The 14,979-nt window shown below is 52.8% G+C and overlaps 2 protein-coding genes across 2 annotated transcripts; one reads left to right on the top strand and one right to left on the bottom strand.

The window, feature by feature from the left end:
• The first annotated feature begins 7,691 nt into the window (after positions 1-7,691).
• B3gnt3 (UDP-GlcNAc:betaGal beta-1,3-N-acetylglucosaminyltransferase 3) lies at positions 7,692-8,935 on the top strand. The gene is made up of 2 exons (XM_004665939.2): positions 7,692-8,252; positions 8,384-8,935. Exons 1-2 carry the CDS (start codon positions 7,692-7,694, stop codon positions 8,933-8,935), a joined length of 1,113 nt encoding a protein of 370 aa, XP_004665996.2.
• Positions 8,936-12,922: 3,987 nt separating this feature from the next.
• Positions 12,923-14,322, bottom strand: Insl3 (insulin like 3). Its single transcript, XM_004666030.2, has 2 exons — positions 13,881-14,322; positions 12,923-13,134 (listed from the first exon to the last, which is right to left on the bottom strand). Exons 1-2 carry the CDS (start codon positions 14,212-14,214, stop codon positions 12,926-12,928), a joined length of 543 nt encoding a protein of 180 aa, XP_004666087.2. The 5' UTR covers positions 14,215-14,322; the 3' UTR covers positions 12,923-12,925.
• Between the last annotated feature and the right edge of the window lie 657 nt (positions 14,323-14,979).

The raw sequence follows: 14,979 nt of genomic DNA, 5'->3' as shown, positions 1-14,979 counted from the left end.
CCAAGCCTGTGGTCTTAGTCTGTGGACTAAATCCACAGAAGTAAAGGGCTGGGCATGGCTCAGCGGTCCTGAGTTCCACTCCAGTGCTGTCTACAGGAGGATTTGGCTTGAACATGCCTCACTCTGAGCTTCCCATCCTGCTCTGTGAAGAGGAAGGTCTGAGTGTGCCAGAAGCTGGGGTCCCTCATTCATCTTGGAAACTTCTTTTCAAACCTCAAAATCTCATCCTCCTTACGAAGCCCTTTGAGCCGTTGGCAAGACTTGTGAGTCCCCCTCTGGTCGTCCCCACCCTGTCTCTTCATCCACACGGTTGGGATTGGTACCTTGGGGAGGGCCTGGGGACCATTCCTGCACAGACAAGTGAAGGTCCATTGTGACCTTGGGAAGGAAGCAAGCCCTGCAGGATATGTATGACATTCGACAAGAACGCTGCCAGCAATGTGGCCTAGTGTGCACTTTCCTGATCTTCAGTGTGGGATCTGACAGGGATAGGCTGGACTTTGCTGCCCCTGGCCTCCCACTTGTTCTGCTTCCTTCTCCTCGGAGAAGCCTCAGCCCCATCTGCATTTTGCACATGTGGACATCACTGGCAGGAGTGACACCAATGGTGATTCCCTGTCATCTCAGATCTTTCTTGGTGTTTCCTAATAGGGTTTTCTGTCTCAGCCTCCCCACTGCTGGGATCACAGGCCTGGCCTCTACCTCTTGCAGGATTGTATCTTTGCTCATACAGCGTGGCTGTGTGCTGTTGCCTGCCTTGGCTACTGGCTAGAGGGTTCACTGTCACTGCCACCCCCAGTAGCACCCAACTTTATCTGCCCCTGGGGCCTTGCCCATCTGATAAATCTGGGACACAGCACCTCCTGGTAGCTTTAATTTGCTTGCTCTGGGGTACAAGGAAGGCTGGGAACCTTTTAAAACACAAGAGGCATTTTTCTCAGGTTTGAACTTCTAACTGCCCCAGGGGTGACACGTGCATTTTCTGAGGAGGGTGAGTCCCTAGAGCCAGGGCGCGGCCCACTTCAGTGGCCAGGCCCCGGGGTGGGGTCCCATTATACTGTTTATGATACCCTGCTCTGTTCCACCTGGTTGACCCCAAAATCTCTGTTCTACAGCACAGTGACAAACACGCTCATGGTGACCTGTTGAGTCATCTGTGAGAGGCCACCTCTGACAGCAAGGAAATGAGAGTTATTTATTGATTTTTGATTTTTGATTTTTTGAGGTAGGGTTTTACACTAACCCAGACTGACCTGGAACTCACTATGTAGTCTCAGGGTGGCCTCAAACTCACGGTGATCCTCCTACCTCTGCCTCCTGAGTGCTGGGAATAAAGCATGTACCACCACACCTGGCTGAGATTTTTTTTTTTAATTGCAATGAAATTCACATAACAGAAAATTAACCTTATTAAAGGTGACAGGCCAGTGGCATTTTACAGTCACATGCAACCATCAACTCTGTCCAGTTCCAGAACATTCCCTTCCCCAAAGGAGCTACATCATGTCACCCTGTCCCCTTCCCAAAGCCTTGGGATCCATTGATGTTCCTGTCTGGGGATTTATTTCTGGACATGTGGTGTCCATGGTACCACACACCTGGCTGGATTTGGTGTCTGGCTTCTGTTACTATTCAGTCATGTTTATCAGGTTCATCCGCCATGTAGCATGGACTTTCCTGACCCTGGTCTTGGTCCTGGCTGGACAGTATTGCTCGATATCTGGTCCCAGGGCTGTGACTGTGTCATCCAGCTGCCTTGGGGCCATGAAGAGGTGAGCCCAGGGAGTCTCCCTCAAACCCAACTTTTTTTTTTTCTTTTTTTTTTTGAGGCAGGTTCTCACTATTCCAGGTCTATTCCAGGCTGACCTGGAATTCACTATGTAGTCTAAGGCTGGCCTGGAACTCACAGCCATCCTACCTATACCTCCCAAGTCCTGAGACTAAACGTGTGGAGCCACCAGCCAGGCCCTTCACCTTCTTTCAGGACTGGAGGACTCAGTGTTCACACTGGACTATCTTTTTCCCTAAATAGGACTCAGGTGGTGGAGGTGGGGGATGGGCTTCCAGGAGTGGGGTGATAACCTGCGGACAGGTTTTGGGGGTTCTGAAATGTTCTGAGCCTGTGTCTTTACCCAGCTTCTCTACAACCCACGGTGGGTGCCAGGACCGTGCCACGGGGGATCGCAGGCTCCACGTGTACATCTGAGACCCAGGGAGGCTGAACAGATGGGGGTCTGGGTCCACGGGTCGTGGGGTGCCAGGACCAGGAAGGCAGCAGCCGAAGGAAAGCGGCCTGGGGGGGGCACCTGGGATAGAGACTGAGATGGGGCCAGGGGCAGCACGGGATAGGTAGGTGGAGGGGTCCGGGATTGGAGGGCCAGGCGGAGGGCGGGACACTTTCTCCATGGCCGCTGAGGAGCTCGGATGGGGCGGGGCGGGGCCCGGGCCCAGGTGAAAACCCTCCGCTCCCCGCGCGCTCCCAGCCGGACGCGGGCGCCGGGCGGTGAGTGCGGGGCGGCGGGGCGGCGGGCGCGTGGGGAAGGCGGGCTCCAGGCTCCGGCCCGTGGTCTCCCCACCAGCGCTGGCTTCTGGTCTTGGACGTGCCCGGCGCTCTGCCCGCCGGCGCCGGGGATAGGGTCGGATCCCCGGTCGGGGTGCGGAGACGCTCCCTGGAAACTGTCACCCTGGTTGGATTGGGAAGGACTGTCGGGAGCCACAGAAAGTTCTTTCTCTCGGTCCCCCTCTCCTTCCTTCCTTCCTTTCTTTCTTTCTTTTTTTCAAATATATATATAATCTCCAAGGAATGAGAGGGGAGAATGGGCGCGCAAGGGCCTTCAGCCAACGTAAACCAAATCCAATCGCATTTGTCACCTTCTCCATCTGACTTTTGTGGGCACTAGGGAATCGAAGCAGAGTCGTCAGGCTTTGCAGACAAGCGCTTTAACCGCTGAGCCATCTCTCCACCCTCCCCTCCTCCTTTCTGACAGGGTCTCGCTTGGTAGCGCAGTCTCTAACTGGCAAATTCTGGAAAACCCTTTTTGTTGTAGTGACCACCTGTTCGGATAGGGAAACTGAGGCCTTCACCTAGGAGGAGTTCTGCTGCGCAGGTCTGGGAGGGGGGCGCGGCACACTGGACTCGCTATCTTTTCCCTAAGTGCGACTCGGGTGGTGGAGGTGGGGGATGGGCATCCAGGGGTAGCGTGGTAACCTGCAGACAGGTTTAGGGGGCAAAGGGAAGGGAAGCCCACCGGGTGGGGATGGGGTGTGGCACCCTAGCCTGCCTGCGGCTGAGCTGAGCCTACGGTGCCCCTGGCCGCCCTTATCTTGGGGAGCAGGTGCTGTGCTTGCAGGGGGAGGGCGTGATGTTTGCTCGGTGTGTTCGTCTGTGATGTTGATCTTCCACATGACGGGGATAGTAGACTATTGCAGGGCCTTACGCAAATGGACCCCGGATCTGCCCGAAGGGTGGGGGATCCAGGATGTCCCCGGAGAGGCCCATTTCACCGTCCACCCTGACGGAGACATGCCTCTGTCCATTGGGGAAGTGAGGGGGGAGTGTCTTGGCCAGGGCCTGATACACCCCTACCCCCCTCCCCCGCTCTGGCCCAGAACAGATGCTTCCTGGGTGGGGAAGGAGCTCACCTGAGGACCTCACTCTGGAAACAGGAAGCCATGTCTAAGGGTGGGAGAATCTGGGCCAAGGCTGACCCGCAGCCCACCAGCACACACGGCCTTACAAAATGGGGTCCAGTGGAAATGGGTCTTTTGTTTTTGATTTTCGAAGGTAGGGTCTCTAGCCCAGGCTGGGATTAAAGGCCTACACTATGACCTCCGTCCTGATTTGAGAGAGAAAGAGATAGAGAATGGGTACACCAGGGCCTCTAGCCACTGCAAACAAACTCCAGACCAGCGTGCCACCTGTGTATCTGCTTACATAGGTACTAAGGAACCGAACCAGGGTCCTTAGGCTTTGCAGGCAAGCACCTTAACCACTAAGCAATCTTTCCAGCCTGGAATGGGCCTTTTGAAGAATCTTTACTGGATTTTTTGTCTTTTCTGCTCATAAAGTAACACTGGCTCCTTGTAAAAAATAAAAATAAAAAAGACCTGCCTATCATTAAGGGAAGGCTAAACCAGTAAAACCCAACAAGGAACCACTCTGGAGTAGGATAGGGTTTGGCTGATGTCCACTACCACTCTCCAATCTCTTATGTGACCTCCGGGCAGGCAGGCACCCTCTCTGTACTCAGCTCACAAAACTCAAAACAGTCCCCCTGGGAGTCAATATCAGGTAGAGAAAATGTTAATGGAAGGGCGTGGTGGTGCACACCTTTAATCCTAGCACTCGGGAGGCAGAGGTATGAGGATAGCTGTGAATTTGAGGCCACCCTGAGACTACATAGTGAATTTCAGGTCCACTTGTCATTACACTGTCAGCTAATATTCAGTGATTCATTAATAGATGTGGAGTGTTAATTTTCAGCACAGGTCATTACCAGCATTGGTGCCTATGCAAACACTGGGTGAGGATCAAGTGTGTCTCTTTAATACTGATATATTAATATCTTATATTAATAAAGATTTAATATTGAGTGAATGATTGCTATTCAGAAAGTTGATTGTTACTATTTAGCTAATCTCATTAATATTCTGAATGTGGCTGATTAATATTCAGTAAGTCTCATTAATAGTTCAGTGAGTCACTACCAAGTGAGGGCCCCTTAAGATGCAGTGTTTGGGTCGTTCATACTTTGTGCCTCATTAATATTCAGCAAGTTATTAATACTAAGCCCAGCATGTCTTTAATCACAGCACTGGGGAGGCAGATCTAGGAGTATCACTGTGAGTTTGAGGCCACCCTGAGACTACTTAGTGAATTCTAGGTCATCCTGGACTAGAAAAGCAAAAAATAAATAAATAAAGTTATTGTTATTCAGCTGTTATACAGTGGCTCGAGGATTGAGGGGCACCCTAATATTCAGTGTGTTATGAATATTCAGAAGCCATGAGTAGTCAGTATCTGGGAACTGGTTTTAGGAACTGTTAGTATTCACAGGATTATTAATATTCACATATTAATAAATATTCTTACATTCATAAATAATATTCATATATTAATAAACATTAATATTCATATGGCAGTCACAGTGGAACATGCCTGTCAACCCAACTTCAGGAGGCTGAGGCAGGAGGATTCACCGTGAGTTCTAAGCCAGCCTGTGCTACAGTATGAGAACCTGCCTCAAAAAAATAAACCCAAATAACATGTGTTCTCAAGATGGGGCTTGGCTAGACTTGTGGGCAAGTGTTGCACAAGCTGTGCATGTGCCCACTGGGACTGTGCGGCCTGTCCCCCAGTGAAGGTGAAAGTGCATCCCTGACGGCATCGTGCCACCCACTAACGGTGTTTGGTGGTCCTGTAGCCTGCACACAGTGTTTTCTATGTACAGGCACTGGCTACCCAAGGGAGCAGTGTGTCCACCCAGGACTTTGCTCCCATTGGCTTGTTCCTATTTGCACGTCAGGAAGAATTCAGCCTGTCTGGCACATTTGAAAGGTTCAGTCAGCAAACTTGGGGTCGTCTGTCTCTGCTCCCCCGTTCCAAATATTTCTGGCTTCTTTTTATTTATTTATTTATTTATTTATTTATTTATTTATTTATTTATTTATTTATTTTTCGAGGTAGGGTCTTATTGTACATCAGGCTGACCTGGAATTCACTATGTTGTCCCAGGGTGGCCTCAAACTCAGGGCAATCCTGCTTCCTCTGCCTCTAGAGTGCTGGGATTAAAGGTGTGTGCCACCACACCCAGTTTATGTATTTATTATTTAAGAAAGAGGAAGACAAAGACGGGCCAGGGGCTCTAGCCAGTACAAATGAACTCCAGAAGCATGTGCCACCATGCGCACTTGGCTTTACTTGAGCCCTGGGGAATCAGACAGGAGTCCTTTGGCTTCGGAGGCAAGACCTTAACCGCTGAACCATCTCTTCAGCCCAACATTTTGTTGTTGTTGTTCTTTTTGCTTTTGTTTCCCATGCAGTGCAGGTAATGGAACAAAGGCTGTGGCTCAGAAAAACCTCTACTTCCCAGCCACGCCCCCTCCTCACTGGGATTCTAGGCAGGGGTCTACCTCCCAACCACACCCCCTTCCTCACTGAGGTTCTGGGTGGGGCTCCACCTCCCAGCCAAGCCCCCTCCTCCCTGGGATTCTAGACAGGGCTGTACCCCCCAGCCACGACCCCTCCTCACTAGGGATTCAGCTCCCCAACCCTGATTTTCTTTTTCTCCTGGTTCTGATGCTGACCCATAGGGCAGCACCCTATACTGAATGCTTCTACCCATATCTGTGTCCAGACTCTCACATGCTGGCTAGTGGGGAGGGAGGCGCAGTGCGACTCTGAGGAGAGGTTAAAGGGAAAGTATAGGAAATGTTCCTCTGTGCATCATGGTAGCATTTTTTTTTTTCTCATGCAGTGAATTCTTCCCAGTCAGCTGGGACTCAGCTGTAGGGAATGGCACCCCTGCCCCACCTCTGTGACCCCAAGCTGGTTGGAGACATGAGAGGAGCAGTCAATTTCAATTGCTGGAACTCAAAAGTTGGAGGTGGCACTCAGAACCATGGACCTGGGGCTGAGTGATCCAGCTGGGAGGTTGGGAAGGTGACATTTGAGCTTAAGTCTGCTCTCTGGGAGCCAGAGGAACAAGCTGGGAGGAAAGGCACATTTCCTGGTTGAGGTTCCAAGGATGGGGTTATGTGGGAGGCTTGGGGAAGGATACTTGCTGGCTGCATTAATGAAGGCCTAGTGCATAAGAAGGAGTTGGGGCTTTTCTTTCCCCAGCTCCTGCCTAAGCTGCTCAAACTCCAAGATGCTCCTCCATCTCATAGCTGTTCAGGGAATGGAGGGAGGGATAGACAGATGGATGGATGCATGGAGGGATGAGCAGATAGGCAGGTAGATAGAGGGAAGGTTTTCTTACGCGCATTTGGAAGGAGCTGTACAGGCTTGGGCCATGCAGTGTGGACCTCTTGCAAGTGAGGGCCCAGGCTGGTTGATGTCCCTGTGGAAACAGGAAGCTGCTCTGCCTCGGTGGGCAACAGTGAGGCGGGATCCCCTGAAGTTGAGAATTGGTATTGTTACCACCTTGCTGTCGCAGGTGCCTTTGGGAAGACTGAGGACAACCAGTGAGACCTAGGTACCCTGAGACAGCCAGGTAAGTGCCACACTCATTATACACTTGGCAGACACTCGCTGGTACCAGGTCGGCTCTTTTTTGTCTGCGGATGTCCCCTGCACAACCCCAGAGTCCTGGGTTCCTCAGGGCCCCTCTCTCCGGTACCCATAGGTGTGTGGAAGTCCTGTCTCCAGTCTCATCTAGCGCTTGTAGCTGCACTAGCCTAGCTCAAGGCTGGGGACACGGATGCCATCTCCACAGCCAGAAGGGCATCCATCCATCCAGGGGAGCCTGGGGGTGGATTTGAAGGGAGGTGACGCCTTGGTGGCACCTGCCTGTCATCCCAGACCCAGTGTTCAGGGTCATCCTCTGTTACAAAGCGAGTTTAGGCCAGTCTGGCCTACAGTGAGACCCATCCCCAAACAAGCAAGGCCTAGGACTTCAAGAGCTTGTTCTTGGGGTGGTGTGGGGGGGGGGGATGTCAGACTGGGATTCCTTAGCCGCTGCCCCTGCAGGATGCGCTGGTGGAAGCCGCCCCTGGGCCTGGTGCTGGGGGCCTGCGCAGCCGCACTGGTGATGCTGAGCCTGCTGCTGTTGCCTTCGCCACCGCCACCACCACCCTGCACCTGGTCGCAGGAGCCCCCTGTACTGCGCCCCGCCATGGTCCCCGCCCGCCTCGCGCCTGTTCCATGCCCAGCCAACCTCTCAGTGTCGGAGCACCCGGGCTTTGCAGTGCTCCCCGCGCACGTGCGCGACTTCCTGCTCTACAAGCACTGCCGCCGCTTCCCGCTGCTGCAGGCGCCCTCGGGTGACAAGTGCGCGGGGCCCGTCTTCCTTCTGCTCGCCATCAAGTCCTCGCCGCGCAACCACGAGCGCCGCGAGGCAGTGCGCCAGACCTGGGGCCGCGAGAGGCACGTGCGGGGCGCGCAGCTTCGGCGCCTCTTCCTGGTGGGCACCGAACTCGACCCGCATCAGGCCCGCAAGGTCAACCGGCTGCTGGAGATGGAGGCACAGAAGCACGGTGACATCCTGCAGTGGGACTTCCACGACTCCTTCTTCAACCTCACGCTCAAGCAGGCGAGAGCGCGGGCACGGGGTGTGGGGTGCAGTTTTGAGGCACGGGGAGAAGTTTGCCCGAGCCCCGAAAATGAGAACCAAAGAGGGGAGATGGGTGTGGAGTGGCTCACGAGCTTCTGTCCTGCCCACAGGTCCTGTTTCTCGAGTGGCAGGAGACCTGGTGCACCAACGCCAGCTTCGTCCTCAACGGCGACGACGACGTCTTCGCGCACACGGACAACATGGTCACCTACCTGCAGGGCCACAACCCGGACCGGCACCTATTCGTGGGTCAACTGATCCAGAACGTGGGTCCGGTGCGTGTGCCCTGGAGCAAGTACTTCGTGCCCGAACTGGTGACTCCTGCGCGGCACTACCCGCCCTACTGCGGTGGCGGTGGCGTCCTGCTGTCGCGCTTCACCGGGGCAGCGCTGCGCCGCGCTGCTCCGGGCCTCGACCTGTTCCCCATCGACGACGTGTTCCTGGGCATGTGCCTGCAGCGTGAGGGGCTGGCGCCCGCCTCCCACACGGGGGTGCGCACAGCCGGCCTACACTCGCCCTCCACGCGCCGTTCCGCCTTCGACCCCTGCTTCTACCGTGAGCTGCTGCTGGTGCACCGTTTCCTGCCCTTCGAGCTGCTGCTCATGTGGGATGCGCTCCGCCAGCCTGGCCTCACCTGCGGGCGCCCACACCGTGTGTATTGACCCCCACTGGGCCCTGGCTATGCACCTAGGGACTGCGCATCCTGGGAGGGCGTCCTGGGCCAGGAAGATGCCCGCCCAACTCCTGCACATCCTCCAAAACCCACTGGGGCTGTGCGGGCTGGTACATGTCTTGAACCCCAGCCGAGGTATGAAGGTAGCTGTGAGTTCAAAGGCAACCTGGGACTACAGAGTGAGTTCCAGGTCATCTGAGCTAGAGCAAGACACTACCTCGAAAACCAACGGGGTACTGTTCACATCATGCTGTCTATAGTCAGCGGAAGGAACCCCAGGAAATGTGACCCTGTGCCTTCAGTGGCCACTAACAGAAAAGTCCAGGTTGGCTGTGTACATCCAAGTTGGAGTTCTGGCCACAGGTCAAGGCCTGTTGGCAACTCTTGAATCCATATGGCCAGGTTAAGATATGTCAGTCAACCCAGGAAAGACACAGACTCTCTTCAAGCCCAGAGTGTTGGATCCCTCAGGAAATGACAGGGACCCTGGTGGCCATGGGCTTGGTTACCCCTCCTCACTTGTGGTCTCAGAGGACACAGAGGCTAACCTTTGAATGAGGGGTCCTGGAGTCCCCCCAAAAAACACAGTGTTTCCTAAGGAACTGTGGGGGCCACAGGCTGTCCCCACAGGCCCACTGTCCTCAGAAGTTGGGGTTCATGGAGTTAGGCTGTCCCCAGTATAAGTCCTACAGATGAAGGCATCCACACCAGAGTGGCTCCATCTACACTCAGAGTGCACAGGCATTGTGGGCATGGAAGGTGTTGGGAAATAAAATTATTTGTGAAATCTGTTTTTTTTGTTGTTGTTGTTTGTTTGTTTTTTCCCAGGTAGGGTTTCACTCTAGCCCAGGCTGCCCTGGAATTTGCTATGCAGTCTCAGGCTGGCCGCAAATTCCTACCTCAGCCTCCCAAGTGCTGGGATTAAAGGCGTGTCCCATCAGGCCCAGCGAAATCTGTTTTGTTTTGTTTTATTTATTTATTTATTTATCTTGGATTTTCAAGGCAGAGTCTCACTCTAGCCCAGGCTGACCTGGAATTCACTATGTAATCTCAGGATGGCCTTGAACTCACATCAATCCTCCTATCTCTGCCTCCCAAGTGCTGGGATTAAATCCAGTTTCTGTTTTATTTTTTAATTTACAAGCGTTTCTCGTAATCTGAGTAAATTGGCATTGCGCGTGCCACAGCACATATGTGCAGGTCAGAGAAGACTGGAGGTGGTCCTTGGTCGTCACTGGTCATCTCTCTTAAGGCCAGGTTTCTGGCTCTACTGTTCTCTGCTGGGCTTCCACCAGCTTCTGGGAGATTCCTTGTCCCCAGTTCACCTCAGTGCTGGCTGAGATTGCAGAAGCTTGTCAGGGCTTCTGGATCTTAGGGTGGTGTGAAGATTGAACTCATGAGTGAAGCTTGAGCAACAAGGGCTTCATCCACTGAGCTGCCTCCCCTGCCTGTTATTTCTTTGTTTTTCTTTTGGACAGGTTCTCGTGTAGCCCAGGGTAGCCTCAAGCTCACTATGATCTAAGGATAAATCAACTCCTGATCCTCCTGACTACTGGGGAGTGACCATCAGGAGCCACCTCACCTTGTGTTTTTTTATCTGGTTTTAAAATTTATATATATATATATATATATATATATATATATATATATATATATATATGTATGTATGTATATGGGGGGGAGAGGGAGAGAGAGACATTTGAGAAAGAGAGAATGGCATACCAGGGCCTCCAGCTGCATTCACCACTTTGTGTATCTGGTTCTGGTTTTACGTGGGTGCTGGGGAATTGAACTGAGGCCATCAAGCTTTGCACACACGTGCCTTAACCACTGACACATCTCTCTAGCCCTGGCTTTTTTTTTTCCCCCTTTGGAAGTAGGGTCTTGCTCTAGCCCAGGCTGACCTAGAATTTTCTATGTAGTCTCAGGGTGGCCTTGAACTCAAGGCAATCCTACCTCTGCCTCCCAAGTACTGGGATTAAAGGCATGCACCACCACATCCAGCTCCCCTCTTTTGAGACAAATTCTCACAATGTAGTACAGGCTGACCTAGAACTCAGGGCAATCTTCCTCCCTCCCTCAGCTTTCTGAGTGCTGGGATGACAGACCTGGACTGTGATATCTGGTTCCTGTGTTGAGCAGAGAAAGGCATAGGTGGAAGCTATGGAGGAGGCCATTGGGCAAATGCTAGTGCCGTCCTGCTCCCGTGGCCTTGGCTCTTGCCCATGGGTGCCACTTCCTGCTGTGAGCTTCATGCAAGCAGCTTCTCTTGGCTGGGGCAACCAGCACCCCTTCCAGAACCATCTGGCCACCATCCCGCCTCCCCTTTTGGCACCTGACCTATCTCATCTTTCCTGGATGTCCCTGGCTCTGTGTAGATGATCAACTCTCCCTTTCAGAGTTTTTATGGTGACAGCTGGCCCTGGGCGCCAATGGGAGGGTCCTCTGTGCCTGCCTGCCTGCCTGCCTTCTAGTTCCTCAGCCATGAAGTAGGAAGTCTCCAGAAGCAGGTTAAGAAAACCAGGGACTTGGTCTGGGGAGATAAGTTAACAATTCCCCAGGACCCACGTAAGCCAGATGCACAAGGTGACACATGCATTTGGAGCAGCTGGAGGCCCTGGTGTGCCCATTCTCATTCTCTCTCTCTCTCTCTCTCTCTCTCAATTAAATAATAAATAGAAATTAAATAGAAAAGAAAACCAGGGGTTGGGGCAATGGTTCAGCTGGTAAGGTGCTGGCCACACACACCTGAGGACCTGAATTCAGTTCCCAGCACCTATGTAAAAGCCTGGTGTGGTGGCACACACTTTTCGTCCCAGCACTGGGAGACTAGACATGAGGATCCCAGCCAGACCAGCCAAGCGGTGAGCTATGGGGTTCAATGCAGACCCACTGGATGTGGACCTCTGACCCTACATACACACGCAAACATGCAGATAGGCACACATGCAAAACAGCCAGGAGTTTAGGTAATTTCCTGCAGAGGTGATATTTGAGGGGACAGTAGGAGGAGGAAAGAGGACCCACCTGGCCTGGCTGTGAGCAGCACTTGGGCCACAGTGTGGGGAGAGCCCACAGTGTCTAGAAGAAGCAATTCAGAAAGAGGTGAGGAGAGGGGTCAGGAGGTCACAGGTCAGGGTGGCCCTGGGGGCTGAACAGAATAACAAGTCCCTGGCTTTTCCAGAAGGGACATGACTGACTGCTGGGCTGTAGGGTTCTGGGCTGTAGGGTTCTGGGCCAAGCTGAGAGTTGGGCTGATCCAAGGACTCTCCTCTGGCTCACACACCCCACCTGGGCTTCTGGTGGCCCTCTGTGACCACCATGCAAGCCAGGCCTGGAGTCTAGGGGTACCCATGGGCCCTGGGAGAGAATGAGGTTCAAGTCCTGCAGCTAGCCACTAGTGCCCAAGCAGCCATCCCCCCAGGCTTCAGTTTCCGCAGGGACCTCAAGTTATCCTGACTCTGGTGTTTATTTTGGCATAGGTCTGTGGGTGGCTAGAGTCCCACACAGGGGCCACTCCAGCCGCAGGGTCGTCCCCTTTTCTAGACAAAACACACAACAAACCGGGCGTGGTGGCGCACGCCTTTAATCCCAGCATTCAGGAGGCAGAGGTAGGAGGATCACCATGAGTTCAAGGTCACCCTGAGACTACATAGTGAATTCCAGGAGAGCCTGAGCTAGAGTGAAACCCTACCCCCACACACACACACCTCGAAAAACCAAAACACACACAACATTGCTTTTCTACTTTATTGGCCATGGAGAGGCTGCAAGAAAGGGACCCACAACCTCCAGGCAAGTAGGGGACATGTTGGCGGATCCTCTGCAGGGAGGACATGTGGCCCTCAGTGACAGTCACATAGGCCTGGGGTAGGTGGTGGGCCTCCTGTCCCAGGAGGTAATTAAGAATGCTTGCCAGACCTCACCCCTGTGAGCCCCAGTTCCCCCCCCCCCAGAGCACAGCCACACCAAATGAGGCTCAATGAGGACAGAGACGCAGCAGGTCCTGCTGGGTGCAGCCAGTGATACAGCAGCGGTGTGCGGGGTTAGTGGTCACCGTGCGTCGATGGCGCCGGTTGTGGACAGAAGCATAGGGGAGAGACTGCAGGCCAGGCTCCATCACGGGGTCCCCATCGGCTACCATCCCATGGAGGAGATGTCGTCCCTCCAGCCACTGCAGAAGCTCCTCTGGGGACAGAGTGTAATAAATTTAGCAGCAACAGTGGTCATTGTGAACACTTACCCCTCATGCCACATGCTTTCTTGCCACATCCAGATGAGTGGCTCGCACGAACTCACTGTGCACCAAATGAGAACGATGAGCAGTTAGGCACCTGCTGTGTACCTAGCCCCTATTTCAGGCTCTTGTCCCATCCCCAGGCCCTGCCTCGGGAGCACTGTTCCTCCTATAGGATTGCACAAAGAGCTGCTTCCCCCCAGCAGAGGCCCGTGAGTCCCTGGAATCTGGTCAGAGAAGGACGGAGGGTCTCAAAGTCTCACAGGTGGCAGGCGACCTGGACTCCTGCACCCTGGAGATACACACTCACAGGGTCTCTCTCTTCTGCACACCCCCACCCTGCATAGGGAGAAAAGGGACTCAGGAGTGTGACACCAAGCACTCAGACCTGTCCTACAGGCCCTGCACAGAGGGACCAGGTACAGAGGACTAGGTGAAGGGTTCAAGGGCAGAGGCAGCTGACTTGCCGGTTCCATCCCCAGTGCTCAGGACAAAAGAAAATCCATCCCTATGACAATGGGGTCTGGTGGCTCTCACCTGTCACCCAGCTTTCTAGAGGATGAGGAGAAAGCCTGACCATCACCCTCAGCCTGAGCTACATGAGACTGTGTCTCAAATACCCCAAACAAATTAAGAAGCAGAAATTCATGAAGACTCCAGTAAGGTGACACCCCACCTCCACCTGTTCCCCACTCACGGTCGCCAGCCAGGAAGGGCTGCCCAGCCTGGGGGGACCAGCGTGGACCCCCACACACCCGCACCAACGTGCGCACGAAGTGGTGGCCGCACAGCTTGTCACGGGCCTCTGGGAAGCTCAATGCAGCCCCTAAAACTGGGACGAGCAGAACCAGCGCCCAGGCGGGGAGACGTGGGTGCATGGTGGCCAGTGGGTGGTCCCAGCTGGCCAGAGGAGCATCCTTATAGTTCCTAGGGGCCTTGACAGGAACATAGTGTGCAGAACTGACAAGGGAGGTCAAGGCTGTGGTCATGGTGAGGGTCAGAGCACTGTGCCAGGAGTCTTTCCCTCCCATCCTTGTTTTTTCTTAGTTTATTTGGTGGTTGGGGTGGGGAGGCAGGATGGACAGAATGGCTGCACCAGGGTCTCCAGCCACTGCAAATGAACTCCAGACTCATGTGCCACCTTCTGCATCTTGCTTATGTGGGTACTGGGGAATTAGTTATTGCGGGCAGGCGCCTTAACCACTGAACAATCTCTCCAGCCTGCCCTCCCAACTTTCTTTTTCTTTTTTTTTTTCGACTATCAGATTTTTATTACTCTTTTCTTCAAAAAAAAAAAAAAATCACATGTCAAATACAATACAAAACAAAAACCAAGGGTATACAGCATATCATTCTTTTTAAAAGATGGTTTCTTTTTTCCCCCAATAGGACAAAAGTAATTAAGCCATAATCTCTTGACATTTAAATTTTTAAGTTCACTCTGTCTGTAAAGTATACTCAAGATTCCCTGCTGAAGTGTAATGACTATGCTGAAAAACTTAGAAACAGTATAAGTAAATTTCACACAATTACTAATCTCCTAAGAATGTACAATGTTACCAGTTAGGAAACAATTATGCGAAAGTCTTTTTTTTTTTTCTTTTTCTTTTTTAGCTTGGTGTAGGTGGAATAGCAAGTTTCTGTCTAAACCAAGCAATGCATCGCTTCTATAGAGGTGACAACATGTAAGATGTAAGGCGGTTCAAAACATGCTGACTAACAAAACAAAATTTAGTTATCCTAACTTTCTTTTTTTTTTTTTTTTTTTTTTTGGTTTTTTGAGGTAGGGTCTCACT

Source organism: Jaculus jaculus, chromosome 1 (genome assembly GCF_020740685.1).
Source record: "Jaculus jaculus isolate mJacJac1 chromosome 1, mJacJac1.mat.Y.cur, whole genome shotgun sequence".
Lineage (NCBI taxonomy): Eukaryota > Metazoa > Chordata > Mammalia > Rodentia > Dipodidae > Jaculus > Jaculus jaculus.
The sequence above is the reverse complement of the archived record's forward strand: the minus strand, read 5'-3'. Positions and strand labels throughout refer to the sequence as shown.

Excerpts from the sequence above, each read along its gene's own strand:
- B3gnt3 (XM_004665939.2), top strand. The coding sequence starts at position 7,692 with ATGCGCTGGTGGAAGCCGCCCCTGGGCCTGGTGCTGGGGGCCTGCGCA. Across the intron at positions 8,253-8,383 it reads TCAACCTCACGCTCAAGCAG|GTCCTGTTTCTCGAGTGGCA; the intron begins GCGAGAGCGCGG and ends TCCTGCCCACAG.
- Insl3 (XM_004666030.2), bottom strand. The coding sequence starts at position 14,214 with ATGGGAGGGAAAGACTCCTGGCACAGTGCTCTGACCCTCACCATGACC. Across the intron at positions 13,135-13,880 it reads GCCCTTCCTGGCTGGCGACC|AGGAGCTTCTGCAGTGGCTG; the intron begins GTGAGTGGGGAA and ends CTCTGTCCCCAG.